General features: G+C 45.1%; 1 protein-coding gene across 1 annotated transcript in view; it reads right to left on the bottom strand.

The window, feature by feature from the left end:
* Positions 1–19,258, bottom strand: part of CAPN9 (calpain 9) — a 274,900-nt gene that overhangs the window by 223,983 nt on the left and 31,659 nt on the right. The window contains exon 2 of the mRNA XM_044285648.1: positions 8,365–8,434. Within this exon, the coding sequence (XP_044141583.1) occupies positions 8,365–8,434 (70 nt within the window). The remainder of the gene's footprint in view (positions 1–8,364; positions 8,435–19,258) is intronic.

Here is a 19,258-nt window from a genome sequence, read left to right as displayed (position 1 = left end):
AAACACCATCTATTCAAAGGTCTAACTGAAGCTATAAACCACCCAGCATAGTGGGAGAAACAACTATAAATAGGGAAAGTTTAATGACCACAATAGCAACACCTGTAGGTTAAGGGTGTGGCCCCAGTACCAGAAACAACAAAGACGCGTATTGATCCACAAGGTAAACATGTCAAATCAAACCACATGTTGCCAGTCTCAAAGATCTCCTGCCACTCACTGTCACAGTACGTCAGTGACAATACGGCTTATACTGAATCTTTTCCCACAAATATATATATATTGATCTGTTCAGCTCCCCCTGCTCCATAATATGTAGCTGTACCTGCAGCTTATATACAATTTTCAACAGGACAGGTTCCCTTGGAACTATGGTACTGAACTATTGGTAATAGATTTTACTACTAGTGATGATCGAGCACCAAAGTATTTGGGTGTTCGGGCCGAACACATTGCTATATTCGTGTGCTCAGCCGAGCACCTGAGTATAATGGAAGTCAATGGGAGACAACCAGGCACCCCATGCTCGGAAGACACTGTCGTACCTAATAGGAGTCTAAGACGCATCCAGCTATCCTCGTAATGCTGTTGCCAAACCATTTTGATGAGGTTTCCATCAATTTCTAACCTTTTTTTTTATGAACCAGACACCCTCTTGTCTTCGAGCACGGGGTGCCTGGTTGTCTCCCATTTTATTAAATTGTATTTGAGCACCCAAATTATTCGGCCGAGCACTCGGATCTGCCGAGCATAGCGATGCTCAAGCCAAACAGGTATTCGGCCGAGCATGCTCACTTATCACTATTTACTACTGAATAACAAGGGATCCAAATATTTTCATTCCGTTGATTCCCTTTGCAGTCTGTGTCTGAACTATATATTCTATTAAATCTTATTGCTAATAAGTCCGGCGTGTTCAATGATAAAATATACTGTGAATGTACATGTCCTGTATACACAAAGGGTGTGGACCCAAAGAATTTCACTCCAATGCTGGCCCCTGAGCTTAACCGTCTGAACTAGTTGGGATTAGCGGTCGTTTCGCAGTGAACTTTGCGTGTTCGTTATTCGCCGAACATGCGAACATATGGCGATATTCGCGCCCGCCATATTCTTTTACATTGTGAAGAACTTTGACCCATGACACATCCATCAGGTGGTACAGGACAGCCAATATGACGATTCAGCACGTGGACATACCCCCTACCTTATAAATAAACCTGATCTGGGCGCCATTTTATATTCAGTCTTTTGCCAGTGTAGGGAGAGGTTGCTGTGTGGTGCAGGGAAAGACTTTTAGGGACACAAATCACTAGCTAATAGGGCCACAAATAGGTGGTATAGGTGTGCTATCGATAGGTGTGACTTACTGAGGGGTGCAATATACTTATAATATACTTTCTAATATAGAAAGTATATTACAGTGCAATTGTATTGTGCAGCAGTTGTGTGGTTCTGCTGTGATACTGCAGCCACACAGCGGGATAAACGCCATTGGAACAAATCATTTCTACTGGTGTGATTTACCAGTTGCCCCCAAAAAACCTGATTGAGGCAGGGGTGTTATATACCAATAACATACGCTCTATATAGTGCATTTAGGTAATGCAGCATTTGTCTGCAGTTTTGCTGAGTTACCTCATCTACACACAGTGAAATACACTATTTGAAGAAATAATTTCTACTGGTGCGATTTACCAGTTGCCCCCCCTCCCCCCCCAAAAAAAAACTGATTGAGGAGGCAGGGGTGTGATATACCTTCTTCCACAAATACTGCTCTTCTATAGGGACTTTTGTCACAGGGTCATTTTGAAAATGACAGGCAGAGGAAGAGGCAGGCCATTCCGCAGGGGTAGTAGGGGTCGGGCAGGTGCACCAGGCCGGAGCCTAAGTGGGAAGTTGCAGAAGGTGCGTGCGATTACGTCAATGGACGCACCAGACTTGGTTGAGTGGCTCAATCAGCCTTTCTCTTCTGCACGCTCCTCATCCTCCCTATCTGCACCCTCTTCACCATCTGCTGTGTCCACCCCCAAAGACACCACCACCACCATATCCCATCCTCTCCAGTCAGAGGAATTATTTTCCCATACATTCCAAGACCGTACCGATGGGCAGCCATTCTTGGCATCGGGTCAGGAAGAGGAGGTATCAGCGGTCGCCACCCAGCAGTCTGACGACAGTATCCAGATCTGCCCAAGGAGGGTGGTCCCCGCTGTTGCTGCCTACTCCGAGATCTCCAATGTCAGTGGTGGTGAAGGTGACAAATCCGATGATGACGTGTGGATGGAAGTCACCTGGGTGCCCACAAGAGAGGAAGAGGAGGGGAGTTGGAGATGGAGCAGCAGATAGAGAGGAGAAGCAGGCAGAACTTACAGTGCACAGGAGGCAAAAAGCAGACTGCTAATGTATCTGGAACAAAATATCCACCATGCACGGTCACATCTGGCGCTCCCAGAACGCCGGCACATGGCTCCGCAGTGTGGGCTTCTTTTAATGTGTCCGCTGCTGACAATAGTGTTGCCATCTGCAGCCTGTGCTGTCAACACATAAGTCGCGGTAAGCCCAACACTCACCTAGAGACGACCGCCTTAAGAAGGCACCTAACCTCCAATCAAAGAGCAACACCGTCAGAACCCACAAAGCCACACTCTTGGCGCTCACCATCCTGCTTCTTCTCCTTCTCCTCTCTTCTCCCAGTTATCCTCCACTCCGCCTTCCACCGTGCTGTCGTCACGTTCATCTGGCAAAAAAGACAGGCTTCCTTGCCTAAAATGTTCGAGCGAAAAAAGAAAATGACTCCGGATAACCCTCTTGCCCAACGGCTGACCGCTGGCTTGTCAGAACTAACTAGCCCGCTAACTACTGGTGGACTTGGAGGTCTTTAGAAAATTTGTGGCCATTGGAACACCGCAATGGAAGGTCCCCAGAAGGAAATATTTCTCCCAGAAGCGCATCCCAGAGCTATATGGCCACGTTCAGCGGCAAGTGAATGTATCTCTGGCACACAGTGTCGGTGCCAAGATACATCTGACCACAGACACGTTGTCTAGCAAACACAGGCAGGGAAGGTACATAACTTTTACTGCCCACTGGGTGAACCTTCTGACGGCCGTCAAGCATTCAACCGTGTAGATTTGGTTTTACCGCCATGTATTGCATGCAGGCCTGCCTCTTCTTCTCCTCCTCCTACTCCATCCTCCATCTCCTCCTCGGCTGACTCCTCCTTTTCCGCTGCTACCGTCTCTTCCACTGAGCCCTCCAAGATCCCCAGAACCTATTCGACGTGCCAGGTGAGACGTTGCCATGCTGTGCTGCGTCTGTTGTGCCTGGAAGCCAAGAGCCACACCAGTCCTGCACTCCTTTCACCGGTCCTGCACTCCTTTCAGCTTTGCGGTGACCGGCAGATCAGTGGCTAACCCCGCTCAATTTGACAGTTGGTAAAGTGGTGTGCGACAATGGTGCCAATCTGCTGCGCGTGCTGAAACAGGGCAAAATGACACACGTGCCGTGCATGGCACACGTCCTGAACTTAATCATGCAGCGATTCATTGCCAAATACCCCGGGGACCAGTACGTCTTGCGGCAGGCCAGGAAAATCTCGGGCCATTTCAGAAGATCTTACACGGCCATGGCCCGCCTTGCTGACATTTAGCGGTGACACCACCTGCCCATCAGACGTCTGATTTTTGACTGCCCGACGCAATGGAACACCACCTTGTATATGCTTGATAGGCTGCTCCAGCAGAAACGTGCAGTTAATGACTTCCTGTACGAACTCTGCGGCAGAACAGGTTCTGGGAGCTTGGTTTTTTTCCACCGCGCCAGCGGCTGCTCATGCCCGACGCATGCAGACTTCTGCGGCCAGTGTTTGAAGAGGGACCCCCATATAAAAAGCATAAAGGGCAAGGACCAGTACCGATACAAACACAAAATGGCAGAAATGCTACCACCATCACAGAGGGCTGTCAGAATGCAGCACTTCCAGGCCTTGCTTCGAGAAATGCCACATTCTGCTTTTGCAGGCGCTGGCAGAGGAATTTCCACTCACAGAGAAACAGTTTCGGATACCAATCCAACAGCGCATGGAAAAAGAGGGCGGTTTAAAGATGTGTTGGTCACTTCGGATATGAGATCATTCTTGCAGCCAACCCATTGACAGCCGTCCTCCGGATCCAGCCTCAGGGAACGCCTAGACTGACAGGTATGCGACTACATCGGGTTACCGGCTGATGTGGACGCTCTGAGAAGTGATGAACTCCTGGACTACTGGGTGTGCAGGCTTGACCTGTGGCCAGAGCTGGCACAATTTGCCATAGAACGGTTGGCTTGCCCCTCGTCCAGTTTCCTGTCCGAAAGGACGTTAAGCGCAGCAGGGGAGAGATCGTGACCAATAAGCTCACTCGCCTAGCTCATGACAGTGTGGACTACCTCACATTTCTAAAAATAAATGAGGCATGGATCTCGGGGGAATTCAACACATGACGAGTCGACCATGTTTGATTGAATTTCCTTATGACAGCCCTCAAATATCCGCCACCTCCCAGAATATATCATGGTCCCTGTCTTAGGTAAATACAGCGGCATAAAAAGGCCTTTTATGTCAGTTGAATGCCTAATTTTGGGGGCCTGTACTGGCCGACAGTTAAATTTTTATCCTGTGACCGCCTAATGTACCTCCAGCCACAGAATCCAAAGTTCTTTGCTGTCAGGTGAAAGCCTATTGGCTAATTTTTGGGGCCTGTACTGGCCAACAGTTACATATTTATCCTGTGACCGCCTAATGTACCTCAAGCCACAGAATCCAAAGATATTTGCTGTCAGGTAATGCCTAATGGCTAATTTTTGGGGCCTGTACTGGCCGACAGTTACATTTTACCCTGTGACCGCCTAATGTTGTGAAAATTGTTGCCAACCATCTTTTCTGATTGCATTAGACTTCGGTCCGGTGGAAACCCAGTTGCTGTAGTAGGTCGCGCCTATTTTGCTCATGCGCATAGGCAAAAATTACATTGCCGATATGTTGCATTGAAAAAAAATATGAATGGAGATCGCAAATTCGAATAATGCATCTGGTATGTCACTGTCCATGTTGTGGTAATATTTGTGCACTTCTAGTAAGTATTTGGTGGCTGCAAATATGACCTGAAGGTATTCCAGGTTCGCCTGCCTTTAAAGTGAATGGGGCCCATAAAAAGAATCTGTTACAACTGTTTGGAAAATGGGAAAAAAGATATACCAGGATTGAAGGAGGACCAATGGGAAAAGGTGCTAGCTGATTTTCCTGATATAGTGGTGAGTCAGGCTCATAGGGTTTCGCAATTGCTGCTGCTTCACAGGGTATATAGGACCCCGAAAATGTTATATAGGATAGGATTTCGTGCTGATGACACATGCCCAAGATGTTGTGCTACATCTGCTGACTTAATACACTTGATGTGGAACTGTCCGCGCTTACGCAGATATTGGAATGAGGTGGTAGACCTCATCGTGAAGGTTTATAAGATTAGGATTGAACGCTCTCCTTTATTGTGCATTTTAGGTTATGTTGGGGAAGTGTCAGGATCTAGAGAGGTCAAGATGGCTATTCAGCGCATTTTGTATCAGGCTAGAAAGAGGATAGCGTCCCGCTGGATAGCTCAAGATCCACCGGAGTTAAGCGAATTGATAGCATCGACACACACCTTGGTGCAACTCGAGAGTTATGTTTATCAGAAGAGGGGAAATAACAAAAAGTTTAATAAAATATGGTATGCATGGATTGAACATTTTCATCTTGCTATTTAGGACAGAGGCCTGGGGAAGGTGAGGGAAGTGAAAGTCATAGGCTATACGAAAGGTAACTGGGCATAATGTACGGTACAAAGTAATAAGTGTATGAGCTGGTGTGCTTGTGGTTTGAATGTGAATTGGATCATACTCTGCAATATGCTGTGGACTTTTTCGGTGATGGACTGCACCTGGACTTTGGGGCTGGGGAGGGAGGGAGGGGCGGGTTTGGGAGGGGTTTATGTGTGTTGTTACTTTTGTCCACATATACAAATGAAAAATTTGATCTTGAATAAAAAGAATTGATAAAAAAAAAAGTGAATGGGGCCCGCCGCGGACTTGCAGTTCGCAAACATTTAAACGCGTTTGCGCATTTGTGAACCGTCCTGGCCAATGTTCGTCCATCACTAGTTGGGATGTCAGAGTAGAATACCTAAATGAAACCCAACTGTGATGTCAAAGAAGCTGACAGCCATTTTCCCATATGTCTCAACTATCCCAGATCCATTGGGACAGTCTTAATACTTGCAGGGCCGGTTCTAGGTGAAATGGGGCCCTGGGGCAGAAAACAATAAGGGCCCCCCCCCCCCCACATGACACTTGCTGACTTTAACGTCCCGTATTGTAAACAAATGCAAGTGGCAAAGCAACATTTCTCCAGTCCAATTGACTCCAAACAGAACCAGGGCGGGCTAGTACACTGGCACAGGTGAGATGGTGCCTGGGATGGATCCGATCCAGTTTAATAAACCAACCTACCAGTAACTGCCCCCCCCCCCCCCCCCCCACAAATGCACATTTCTCCAGTCCAACTGTCTAAACAGAACCAGGACGGGCTAGTATTCTGGCACTGGGATGGTGAGATGGTACCTGGGATGGATCCGATCCAGTTTAATCAACCAACCTACCAGACTGGGATGGATCCTGATCCAGTTTAATCAGTTGGACTGGAGAAATGTGCATTTGGGGGGGGGGTGAGAGGGCCAGTTACTGGTAGGTTGGTTGATTAAACTGGGTCGGATCCATCTCAGGCACCATCTCACCCGTCCCAGTGCCAGTATACTAGCCCGCCCTGGTACTGTTTGGACAGTTGGACTGGAGAAATGTGCATTCGGGAGGGGGGGTGGCCGGGCAGTTACTGGTAGTACCAGTAACTGCCCCCCCACAAATGCACATTTCTCCAGTAAAACTGACTCCAAACACAAACAGAACCAGGGCCGCAGGGCGGGCTAGTAGTACAATGGGACAGCCCGGACGGGTGAGATGGTGCCGGACTAAGTAAGTCAGTGAGTGGGAAACACTGGGAATGGATGGATGGATCATGGATCCAATCCAGTTTAACAACAAAACAATATAACCAATGAATTATGAACCTACCAGTCAGTGGAAGTTTGGAACTTGGCTGTGGGCTGGCTGCCTTATGACTGTGGCCTTCCCTGGCGCTACTGGCAGAATCAGACTGGGCTCTGGGCTGTGGCTGACTGGCTGCCAAATGCCAATGGCGCTTGCTTGCTCCTTGCCTCAATGCCTCCTTAAGTTCAATCCAAGTTCTCTGCTCTGGGCGGGGGGCGGAGCCTGTGGCAACGTATGTCAGCCAGACGCTAGACATGCCTGCCTGTGCTGTGCGCTGCCGCTGCTCCAGACTCGAATCTCTTAAAGAGATGAGCAGCGGCAGCGCACCTCAGGCACAGTCAGCGGCCGCCGGCTCCCGGCGGGGGGCCCCTCCACTTGACTCCAGACTCCAGCCCAGTTAGTTTTAATTACATTACTGTGGCGAGGCACCGGCCCCTCTCTCCAGACACAGGCTCACAATAGAATTATTCAATTATAGATAATATAGTAGTTGCGGTCGGGCCGGCGCTGGGGGCCCTAAGGAGTCGGGGTCCCGGGGTCAAATGCCCCCCTTGCCTCTATGGTAGCGCCCTCCCTGAATACTTGGCTCTGCTCCACTGCCCTGGGAAGTCTGCCGAATGTCCAGCTATGTCCTGAGCTTTATCAGGGACATGTGTACAGTGGAATAGGGGCAGAGAGATAATAGCTCAGCAGTCACAGATGGAGAATAACCAGGCCAGAGGAGGAGGTCAGCTGTATTGTGAGTGTGTGAACCTCTGCTCCATTACAAGAATGATATGCTTATAACTTATACACACACTTTTTCTGCCCTAGAACACATTTATCTATTATAGTCACTAGCAATGGTCCACCATTTTAGTGCATAGACACCTTTGGAAGATTGATATGGTAACCCATTGCAAATCTTTATAGTAGAGAATGATGCAGATTTATTTGTACATGAGTACTCCTTTATTTATTTATTTGCAATTCACCATGGGTGAAAGTATATATATGATGGGCTCTATGCGGCATACTTCTCAACTGCCTCTGTCCTGACAGTACTAATGCTCTGGCACCCTGTTGGCTTTTGATCTACACTCCCCCTCTGCAGCCCCAACCTTTGTTCTCCCCTTGCAGCATGGACACTTTGACAGATGTCAAGAGGAACAGAGAGAGATACAGCAGGCTTTAAAGATCATAGCCTGAGATATAATTTTCCCTTTCTAATATTTTAATTTACATAAGTGTAAGTGAAAAACTTACCAAGGTCTCCTTGACAGACATCTGTCCTTGAAGCATCACCTAAAATAAACTCAGGATCTTTAACGATTTCCTATAAAAATAAAATAAAATAAGAAACAATTTGTAGCAGCATGTGCACATTTGGAACTAAGAATTACAATAACATTTGCAATTGATGGCATTAAAGTCTGCTGAGAAATGAGAAGCAAAATTGGCAATTCACCTTGAATGGGTTGTGCTGGACCTTCAAAGGTTAGATGCCTTACCTGCTTACTGGCGCCAGCTCCCCACTCCTTCTCCCAGCCTGTGATGCTCCTCTGGACTCAAGGGCAGCCAGGCTTCATAACAAATGGTCACATGGACGTAAGGGGAGTCTGACACCACCGTGGCCTGTGATTGGCAGCTGCAATGTCAAACTGAATGTTCATTCAGAAGAGCATCGCAGGCCGGAAGAGAAGGACCGGCACTAAGAAGCAGGTTAGTCATCTTCCTTTTGCAGGTTTGGCAGAATGGGGGGGGGTTGCCAAACTCCTTTAACTAAAAGATTTAGACCATATAGCATTTATAGACTATGAATGTAGATTCTAATTAATGTCCGGTCAGTCATCACCCGTCTTCCAATGGGTGAACAAGGCACGACCACCCTGAATTTCAGCCTGTCTGATCCTATTGTTTTCCCCTTAAATAGTCTATGTCCAGCAGTAAGTCTTCTTCAATAATTACACAGAAAAAGATTTGAACTGATCTACACTGCCACCTTTCTTTAAATGGAGTATTCTAAAAAGGAGAACTGCACAGTGTGCTTCCTGCTATAACTTCTGCTTGAGCAAAGTCCTCACATTCCTCGCAGTCAGTCACATGTACTGCCGCATGATTCCTATGTACTCAGCATTAAAAGCATCTTTGGTTCAAGAGTGGAGATGGTGTCAGCAGTAAGTTTGTGTTGACGTCACTGATTATTTTGCCCTTCCTCTGATCCGTCAGAACAATAACTCCCAAAAAACTGATCCTGTCTATTAAGTATTCGCCTTCACTCGGTCAGCATTTGGTCAGTAATCCATCAGTATTGCTAATGCCAAAAAACACAGGGGTGGCTCCAAAACAGAGATGACCGAGTCAACCAATCAAGAAACGCTGGGTTGCTGGTCAAGACACGACCGCTTAGCTGATACTGGGAGCTCAGGCCTCTCAAAGTGACCCCTGCTGCCATGGCCCCTTACTCTGCTGCGATCTGCGCCTGCGCCATAAACATTTAGGCCTCTGTCTCTCCCCTGTGCAAGGCCTGCCACTTCTCCATCTGACATATTGTTAGATCAAATAAATAAATAAAAAGAAAATTAAAACGCCGCAAAAAAGTCTAATTTTCTCACTTCACCACACAACAGCTTATAAATCCTTTTTTTCCGACTAATACACACAAAAAAGCGCTTTAGAACATATAACTGCACTGCTGACAGGCAAATATATTTTACTTTTGCCACTAATGCACGACAAAAAGGGCTTTAGAACTTATAACTGCACCGCTGAACGGCAAATATATTTTTCTTTTTTCACTAAAACAACCCACAAAAGGCTTTAGAACATATAACTGCACCGCTGAACGGAAAATATATTTTACTTTTGCCACTAATACATGACAAAAAGTGCAGTAATTTTAGCACTTCACCACACAACAGCTAATAAGCCCTTTGTTTCCCACTAATACAAGCCAAAAAATGCTTTAGAACATATAACTGCACCACACAAGGGCAAATAAGACGTAGCTATATTTCCTTGTAATAAACCCTCTTAATGGCTCTAACAAGAACGGTTTGCTGGAATTACAGAGCTGTATAATGGCAATTTGGGTCCCCAGTCAGTGCAGCAAGGTGTAATAGAATTGTTCCTATTACCTAGGCTGTAACCTTCCTACTGAACCCTGTTCAACATAAATGCTGTGGAATGAATCCCCCCTATCCTTTCCCTACACCTGTAAAAAATTTTTTTTATCACAATGAAGTTTTTTCTAGCACTGTCCCTAGCACCTGCTGACGTCTCTCCCTGCACTAAGTACATTGGAAAATGGTAGAATCCAAGATGGCTAAGGCTATTTATAGAGCTGTGACATCACAGGGCTGGCTAGCTGATGATTGGCTGCATGCATAGCATTATGGGTGATCCCACCTTTTCAGAGTTCCTTGCTCCATGTTTTCACACGTGCAGCAGCCATTTTAGGAAAAAATGTAATTCGTTACCACGAAGCGTGAGGAAATTTGGATTCGGTTCAAATCAAATTTTTCCGGAAATTCAGATCGAATTCCACTTTGTCAGCTTTGATTCGCTCATCTCTAGTGGCATTGTATTACAGTACTATGCTCAAATTCATTTGGCTCTTTAGAACTTTCCATTCTTTCACAAACAGTTGAGAAGGCAGATTGCATAGCAAGGTGCTTGATTTTGTGCTCCTGTAGCAATGGGACTAAATTAATGAAACCTCCGAATTTAATGATTAACCCCTTCACTTCCGAGCCACTTTTCAACTTAAATCCCAGGCCGATTTTTGCAAATTTGACGTGTCACTTTATGTGGTATTAATTTTGGAACGCTTTTCTTTATCCAAGCCATTCTGGGAATGTTTTCTCGTGACACACTGTACTTCATGATAGTGGTAAATTTCTGTCAATATTTTTTTTATTTTTTTAAACACCAAATTTACATTTTTTTACACCAAATTTACATTTTTTTTAAAAAAAATAGCAACTTTGCAACTTGCAAATTCTCTGCTTTTAAAACAGATTGTGATACCTCTTATAATAGTTATTACTTTACATTTCCCATATGCCTACTTTATTCTTGGATTATTGCGAATGCCATTTTATTTTTTGGGCTGTTAGAAGGCTTAGAAGTTTAGAAGCAAATCTTGAAATTTTTATGAGAATTTTCGAAACCTACTTTTTAAGGACCAGTTCAGGTCTGAAGTCAGTTTGTGAGGCTTACATAAAAGAAACCACCCAAAAATTGCCCCATTTTAGAAACTGCACCCCTCAAGGTATTCAAAACTGATTTTACAAACTTTGTTAACCCTTTAGGTGTTCCGCAAGAATTAATGGAAAATGGAGATGAAATTTCAGAATTTAACTTTTTGGGCAGATTTTCAATTTTAACCTCCTCCCGTCACACTAATGCCGAAAGGCGTCAATGCTGCGGCGCTCCCAGGTCACACTAACGCCGATTGGCGTCATCTCGCGTGAGCCGAGATTTCCTGTGAACGCGCGCTCACAGGAGCGCGCGTTCACAGGATTGCGCAGTTCACAAGTTCATCTGCAGCCTGCCGGCCGCGATCATTGGCTGGCAGGCTGTGGATTTTTGAATTGTCCAATGAAATGGTTATGTCAGACGCTATTTTGAAAATAGCGTCTGATATAACTCCTGCCTGGTCCTCTGGTGGTCCCTTTTGCTTGGATCGACCACCAGAGGACACAGGCAGCTCTGTAAGTAGCATCAAATCACCACACTACACATTAGATATTACCCTGTCATTTATTTAACCCCTTATTTAGCACCTGATCACCCATATTAGACTCCCTGATCACCCTGATCACCCCCTTATCCACCCCCCTGTCATTGATCACCCCCCCCCCCCTGTTAGGGTCCCTCATCCCTGCCAGGTAGTTAGCTACTTGCTAGGTAGTTTAGCGCCCAGCCCACCGCACCGCAGTCACTGATTTGTCGCTGATCAGCGTCATCGCTGTCGCTAATCAGCACTAGTACTATATAGTATCTGTAAGTGATCAATACTGATCGCAATCAGATCTATATAAGTACATTAGGGTCACCTTAGGTTCTACAAAAAACGAAGTGTTCGCCCGATCAGGCTGATCTTGTGCGCACACTTGCGTTCAGTCCGCCCCACCGCAGTGACAGAATTTTTTTTTTTCTGATCACTGCAAAAACCGTAAAATCGCTGTGCCGCTATAAAAGATCACTTTTGAGCTTTTTGGATCTTTATTAGCGATCGCAGCTTTACTTCACAAGCACTCCTTTTTACTAGGTAGGTTTGCTCTTTTTCCTGGGTAGTCTCAGAGGAATACCCCCTAAATTTAGTGAACCCAAAATGTCAAACAAGGGGTATTCCGCTGAAGAGGCCTACAGGATTCTGACCGTGATGGATGAAAGCGATGGGGACGCCTTATCCGCTGAATCCAGTGGTTCAGAATATGAACCTGTAGACAGCAGTGGCACTCTAACGGCTAGTGAGGATGACGAGGTAGAGGTCCCTGCTACGGCCAGACGTACCCGATCCCATGTAAGAGTTCTGCCTACCCTGCATGATGATCCTCATTTGCAGCAGAGTGGTGCTAGCGCTGATCTTGTTTATGGTGCGGCATACACCAGCAGCGCAGCACAGCCTGGACCTTCTACCAGCACTGCCGTAGTCCCTGGTGAAGTGGCGAGCACCAGAAGGGCAGTTCCAGCTGGTACGGTGGCACGTGCAATAACTCCCCCGTCGCAGCCACCGCGTTCACAGGCCCGTAGAACCCTTAGTCTCCCAGAGGTGCTGGCAAATCCTAATTGGCAATCCCCTGATTCCGCCGCACCCGTATTGCCCCCTTTCACCGCCCAGTCTGGAGTTCGCATGGAGACGGCTCATTTAGGATCGGCCCTTCAGTTTTTTGAGCTGTTCTTCACCACGGATCTCTATGACCTAGTTGTGGCTGAAACCAACCGCTACGCCACACAGTTTATTACCGCCAATCCGGAAAGCTACTATGCCCAGCCTTTCCGGTGGAAACCAGTCACTGTTTCCGAGTTAAAAATTTTTTTGGGCCTTATCCTCAGCATGGGTCTAACAAAAAAAAATGTATTGCGGTCATATTGGTCTAAAGACCCAATACATTTCATGCCCATGTTCTCTGCTGCAATGTCCAGGGCACGTTTTGAGGTCATCATGTGCTTTATGCATTTTGCAGACAATAGCACCTGTCATCCAAGAGGCTACCCTGCTTATGACCGGCTCCACAAAATTCGGCCCCTCATAGACCATTTGTCATCCAGATTTGCAGATGCGTATACCCCTAATCAAAACATCTGCATAGACGAGTCCCTAGTACATTTTACCGGGCGCCTTGGCATAAAACAGTACATCCCCAGCAAGCGCGCCCGGTATGGGGTCAAACTGTATAAGCTCTGTGAAAGGGCCACAGGCTATACATATCGTTTTAGGGTCTATGAGGGAAAAGACTCAAAACTGGAGCCGGTCGGATGTCCTGACTACCTGGGGAGCAGTGGCAAGATTGTCTGGGACTTGGTGTCACCCTTATTCCACAAGGGGTACCACTTATACGTGGACAATTTTTACTCAAGCGTGGCCCTCTTTCGGCACTTACATATAGTCGGAATTCAATGCTGTGGTACCGTGCGACCTAGTCGCCGGGGCTTCCCCCAACGGCTCGTTAGTACCCGACTTGCACGGGGGGAGAGGGCTGCCTTGTGTGACCAAGAACTGCTCGCGGTGAAGTGGAGGGACAAGAGGGACGTTTACCTTCTGTCCACCATTCACGCAGACACGACTGTACAAATTGAAAGGGCAACTGGTGTCATTGTGAAACCCCTCTCTGTCCACGACTATAACCTTCACATGGGAGGGGTGGACTTCAATGACCAGATGTTGGCTCCCTATTTAGTTTCCCGCAGAACCAGACGCTGGTATAAGAAGGTGTCTGTTTATTTGATCCAATTGGCGATGTACAATAGTTTTGTTCTCTACAGTAAGGCTGGGAGAACAGGATCCTTCCTAAAATTCCAGGAAGAGATCATTTCGGAAATCCTGTATCCAGGAGGGTCCGTGCCCCAAGGCCCTGATGTAGTGAGCCGGCTACATGGCAGACACTTCCCGTCTGTCTATCCTGGTACCCCAACTCAACGTTCCACAAGAAAAATATGTCGTGTCTGTAGCAGGGGTGGAATAAGGCGTGACACCACCTTTTTTTGTCCTGACTGTCCTGACCAGCCTGCCCTATGCATAGGGGAGTGTTTCCGCAAGTTCCACACTCAGGTACACTATTAGCATAGGGATTGCGTACACAGGACAGGCACACAGGGGTCTTAGGGCCCTTTCACACAGAGCTGCCACAAACCTCTCCTTTCACCTGGGACAAAGTGCATAATGCACTTCGCCACATGTTTGGGCGATTTGCGCTTTGCACATTGTCCCATGGGGAAGGAGAGGTTTGTCCAATAAAGGTAAAAAAAAAAAGAAAAAAAAAGAAAAAATCACCGGTAAGCAAAAAAGTTATTGTTCTGTTTCAAAAGTTTAGAAAAGTTAATGTTCTCTAAAGTTAATGTTAATAAAATTATTGCGTTGCGGCCTGGTTTTTTCTTTTTTGTTTTCTTGTTTTTTTACCTTCCAGGTGGACCAAGCGATCAAGCAGCTGCAGCACTGATGTGCATTCTGACAGAAGCATTGCGCTGCTGTCAGATTACACGCAAGTCGGTGTATGCGGCGCTGCAAGACGAGATTTCTACTCTGCAGTAACAGATACGTTTGCCGAAGCATACGAGCTGAGGAGGAGGCGGCGTTCCTATGCTTTGGCAAACACTTTGTATGTAAAAAAAAAAAAAATCCCGGCAATGATTTATTCATCCACATCGATTGATGTGAATGGAGAAATCTGGTTTGCCAGGGCATACGAGCTAAGTGGGTATGGATGTAGGGCGGAGCTCCTATGTCCTGGCAGACGCCTTTCCCCTCCTTTTTGTTTTTTGGGCAGAGATTTTTTCATCCACATTGATCGATGCGAATGAAGAAATCTGTGCCGTTCATTTATTTCTTTCACCCCAGAGGCTGAACGGAAAAAAAAATCTCATTACCTGTATGCTCAATATAAGGAGAATAGCAGAAACTCCTAATGCTGGCCATACATGTAATGATTGCGGAGACCCTCAAATGCCAGGGCAGTACAAACACCCCACAACTGACCCCATTTTGGAAAGAAGACACCCCAAGGTATTCGCTGAGGAGCATATTGAGTCCATGAAAGATTTAAATTTTTGTCCCAAGTTAGCGGAAAGTGAGACTTTGTGAGAAAAAAACAAAAAAAAAATCAATTTTTGCTAAATTATGCCCAAAAATTTTTTTTCAATGAACTCGCCAGGCCCCTCATTGAATACCTTGGGGTGTCTTCTTTCCAAAGTGGGGTCACATGTGGGGTATTTATACTGCCCTGGCTTTTTAGGGGCCCTAAAGAGCCAGAAGAAGTCTGGGATCCAAATGTCTAAAAATGCCCTCCTAAAAGGAATTTGTGCCGCTTTGCGCATCTAGGCTGCAAAAAAGTGTCACACATCTGGTATCGCCATACTCAGGAGAAGTTGGGGAATGTGTTTTGGGGTGTCATTTTACATATACCCATGCTGGGTGAGATAAATATCTTGGTCAAATGCCAACTTTGTATAAAAAAAATGGGAAAAGTTGTCTTTTGCCAAGATATTTCTCTCACCCAGCATGGGTATATGTAAAATGACACCCCAAAACACATTCCCCAACTTCTCCTGAGTACGTTGATACCAGATGTGTGACACTTTTTTGCAGCCTAGGTGGGCAAAGGGACCCACATTCCAAAGTGCACCTTTCGGATTTCACAGGTCATTTTTTACAGATTTTGATTGCAAACTACTTCTCACACATATGGGCCCCTAAATTGCCAGGGCAGTATAACTACGCCACAAGTGACCCCATTTTGGAAAGAAGACACCCCAAGGTATTCTGTGAGGGGCATGGCGAGTTCCTAGAATTTTTTATTTTTTGTCGCAAGTTAGTGGAATATGAGACTTTGAAAGAAAAAAAAGAAAAAAAGAAAAAATCATCATTTTCCGCTAACTTGTGACAAAAAATAAAACATTCTAGGAACTCGCCGTGCCCCTCACGGAATACCTTGGGGTGTCTTCTTTCCAAAATGGGGTCACTTGTGGCATAGTTATGCTGCCCTGGCAATTTAGGGGCCCAAATGTGTGAGAAGTACTTTGCAATCAAAATGTGTAAAAAATGGCCTGCGAAATCCGAAAGGTGCACTTTGGAATATGTGCCCCTTTGGCCACCTTGGCTGCAAAAAAGTGTCACACATCTGGTATCGCCGTACTCAGGAGAAGTTGGGGAATGTGTTTTGGGGTGTCATTTTACATATACCCATGCTGGGTGAGAGAAATATCTTGGTCAAATGCCAACTTTGTATAAAAAAAAATTGAAAAGTTGTCATTTGCCAAGATATTTCGGTCATTTTTTACAGATTTTGATTGCAAAGTACTTCTCACACATTTGGGCCCCTAAATTGCCAGGGCAGTATAACTATGCCACAAGTGACCCCATTTTGGAAATAAGACACCCCAAGGTATTCCGTGAGGGGCATGGCGAGTTCCTAGAATTTTTTATTTTTTGTCGCAAGTTAGTGGAATATGAGACATAGTAAGAAAAAAAAAAAGAAAAAAAAAATCCATCATTTTCTGCTAACTTGTGACAAAAAATAAAAAGTTCTATGAACTCACTATGCCCATCAGCGAATACCTTACGGTGTCTACTTTCCGAAATGGGGTCATTTGTGGGGTTTTTCTACTGTCTGGCCATTGTAGAACCTCAGGAATCATGACAGGTGCTCAGAAAGTCAGAGCTGCTTCAAAAAGCGGAAATTCACATTTTTGTACCATAGTTTGTAAACGCTATAACTTTGACCCAAACCATTTTTTTTTTACCCAAACATTTTTTTTTATCAAAGACATGTAGAACAATAAATTTAGTGAAAAATGTATATATGGATGTTGTTTTTTTTGCAAAATTTTACAACTGAAAGTGAAAAATTTCATTTTTTTGCAAAAAAATCGTTAAATTTCGATTAATAACAAAAAAAGTAAAAATGTCAGCAACAATGATATACCACCAAATGAAAGCTCTATTAGTGAGAAGAAAAGGAGGTAAAATTCATTTGGGTGGTAAGTTGCATGACCGAGCAATAAACCGCTAAAGTTGTGGAGTGCCGATTTGTAAAAAAAGGGCCTGGTCACTAGGGGGGTATAAACCTGTGGTCCTTAAGTGGTTAATCCATTTTTTTCCAGTAACAAAGCAAGGGTTAACAGCCAAGCAAAACTCAGTATTTATTGCCCTGATTCTGTAATTTACAGAAACACACCATATGTGGTCATAAACTGCTGTACGCGCACACTGCAGGGCAGTGGTTTTTGGAGGGCACCCCTAGAGTAGAAACGCCCAAAAAAATGATCCACTTTTGGAAAGTACGGGATAAGGTGGCAGTTTTTTTGGTACTATTTTGGGATACATATGATTTTTGCTTGCTCTATATTACACTTTTTGTAAGGCAAGGTATAAAAAAAATAGCTGTTTTGTCACATTTTTTTTTTTCTTATTTACAATGTTCATCTGACAGGTTAGATCAAGTGGTATTTTTATGGAGCTGGTTGTTACAGAAGCGACACTACCAAATATATAACTTTTTTTGGTTGTTTTATTTCAGTTTTACATAATAAAGATTTTTTTGTGTCTCCATATTCTCAATGCCATAGTTATTTTAAATTTTTTGGGTGACTGTCTTATGTAAGGGCTAATTTTTTTTCGGTATGAGATGACGGTTTGATTGGTACTAATTCAGGGTGCATATAACATTTTGATCGATTGGCATTACACTTTTTGTGATGCAAGATGACCAAAAAATTGCTTTTTTTACACCGTTTCTTTTTTCTTTTTCAGGGTTAGTTCATGTGCTATTTTTATACAGCAGGTTCTTAAAGGAGTTCTGCACTTTCATTTAACTGATGATCTATCCTCTGGATAGATCATCAGCTTCTGATCGGCGGGGGTCCGACACCCGGGATCCCCTGCTCCAGCAGCGCCCCGCCGCCTTCTCACTGTTTACCGCCGGGCCACCTGCCCACTGACGTCACAACAAGTATCAACTAGCGTGGGCGGGGCTAAGCTCTGTTCACTTGAATGGAGCTTAGCCCCGCCTACGCTAGTTGATACTAGTCGTGACATCAGTGGGCCGGCGGCCCGGCGGTAAACAGTGAGAAGGCCACGGCGCTGCTGGAGCACCGCTGCCTTTTAAAACGTCTGATCGACAGGGGCCCCCCGCCGATCAGAAGCTGATGATCGATCCAGAGGATAGATCATCAGTTAAATGAAAGTGCAGAACCCCTTTAAGGACGTGGCAATACCAAATATGTATACTTTTTTATTTATTTAAGTTTTACACAATAACAGGATTTTTGAAACAAAAAAAAAAATCATGTTTTAGTGTCTCCATAGTTTTTCTTTTTTTTTTTCTGGGCGATTGTCTTAGGTAGGGTATAATTTTTGCAGGATGAGATCACGATTGGCACTTTTTTGAGGTGCATATTTTTTTTTATCGCTTGCTATTACACTTTTTGTGATGTAAGGTGACATAAAAAGGCTTTTTGGACACCATAGTATTTTTTTTAATGGTGTTCACTAGGGTTGAGCGAGCATGCTCAGCCGAACACCATGTGTGCTCGAACACGATGCTCGAGTCTTCTCCCCGTACATTTTTTGGCTGCTATACAGGCAATAAACATGCAGGTAAGTACTGCCTCTCACTATAATGCCGTAGCCATGTTGGTTACTGGCATTACAGTGATTGGCTGGCCAGAACACGTCATCGGTCTTAGTCAGGGAGAGCAGTGCCATAGAAGGCACAGATAGTGTAGGGAATTAGTTTTTTTGTTTTTGTTAGGCAGGGTTGGTGTTAGAGACCCAAAAGTCAGTTTAAGAAATATTGTTGTTGGCAGCAATATATACTGTATTATTAGCGCAACCTGCACTAAATTGCGTGCAATTGTTAGACACCTAAAAGTCCTTTTAAGAACTATTGTTGTATCTTGCGGCAGCAATATATATTTTTAGCGCAACCTGCGCTAA

Source organism: Bufo gargarizans, chromosome 3 (genome assembly GCF_014858855.1).
Source record: "Bufo gargarizans isolate SCDJY-AF-19 chromosome 3, ASM1485885v1, whole genome shotgun sequence".
NCBI classification, from domain to species: domain Eukaryota; kingdom Metazoa; phylum Chordata; class Amphibia; order Anura; family Bufonidae; genus Bufo; species Bufo gargarizans.
This window is presented reverse-complemented; position numbering and strand designations above follow the sequence as displayed.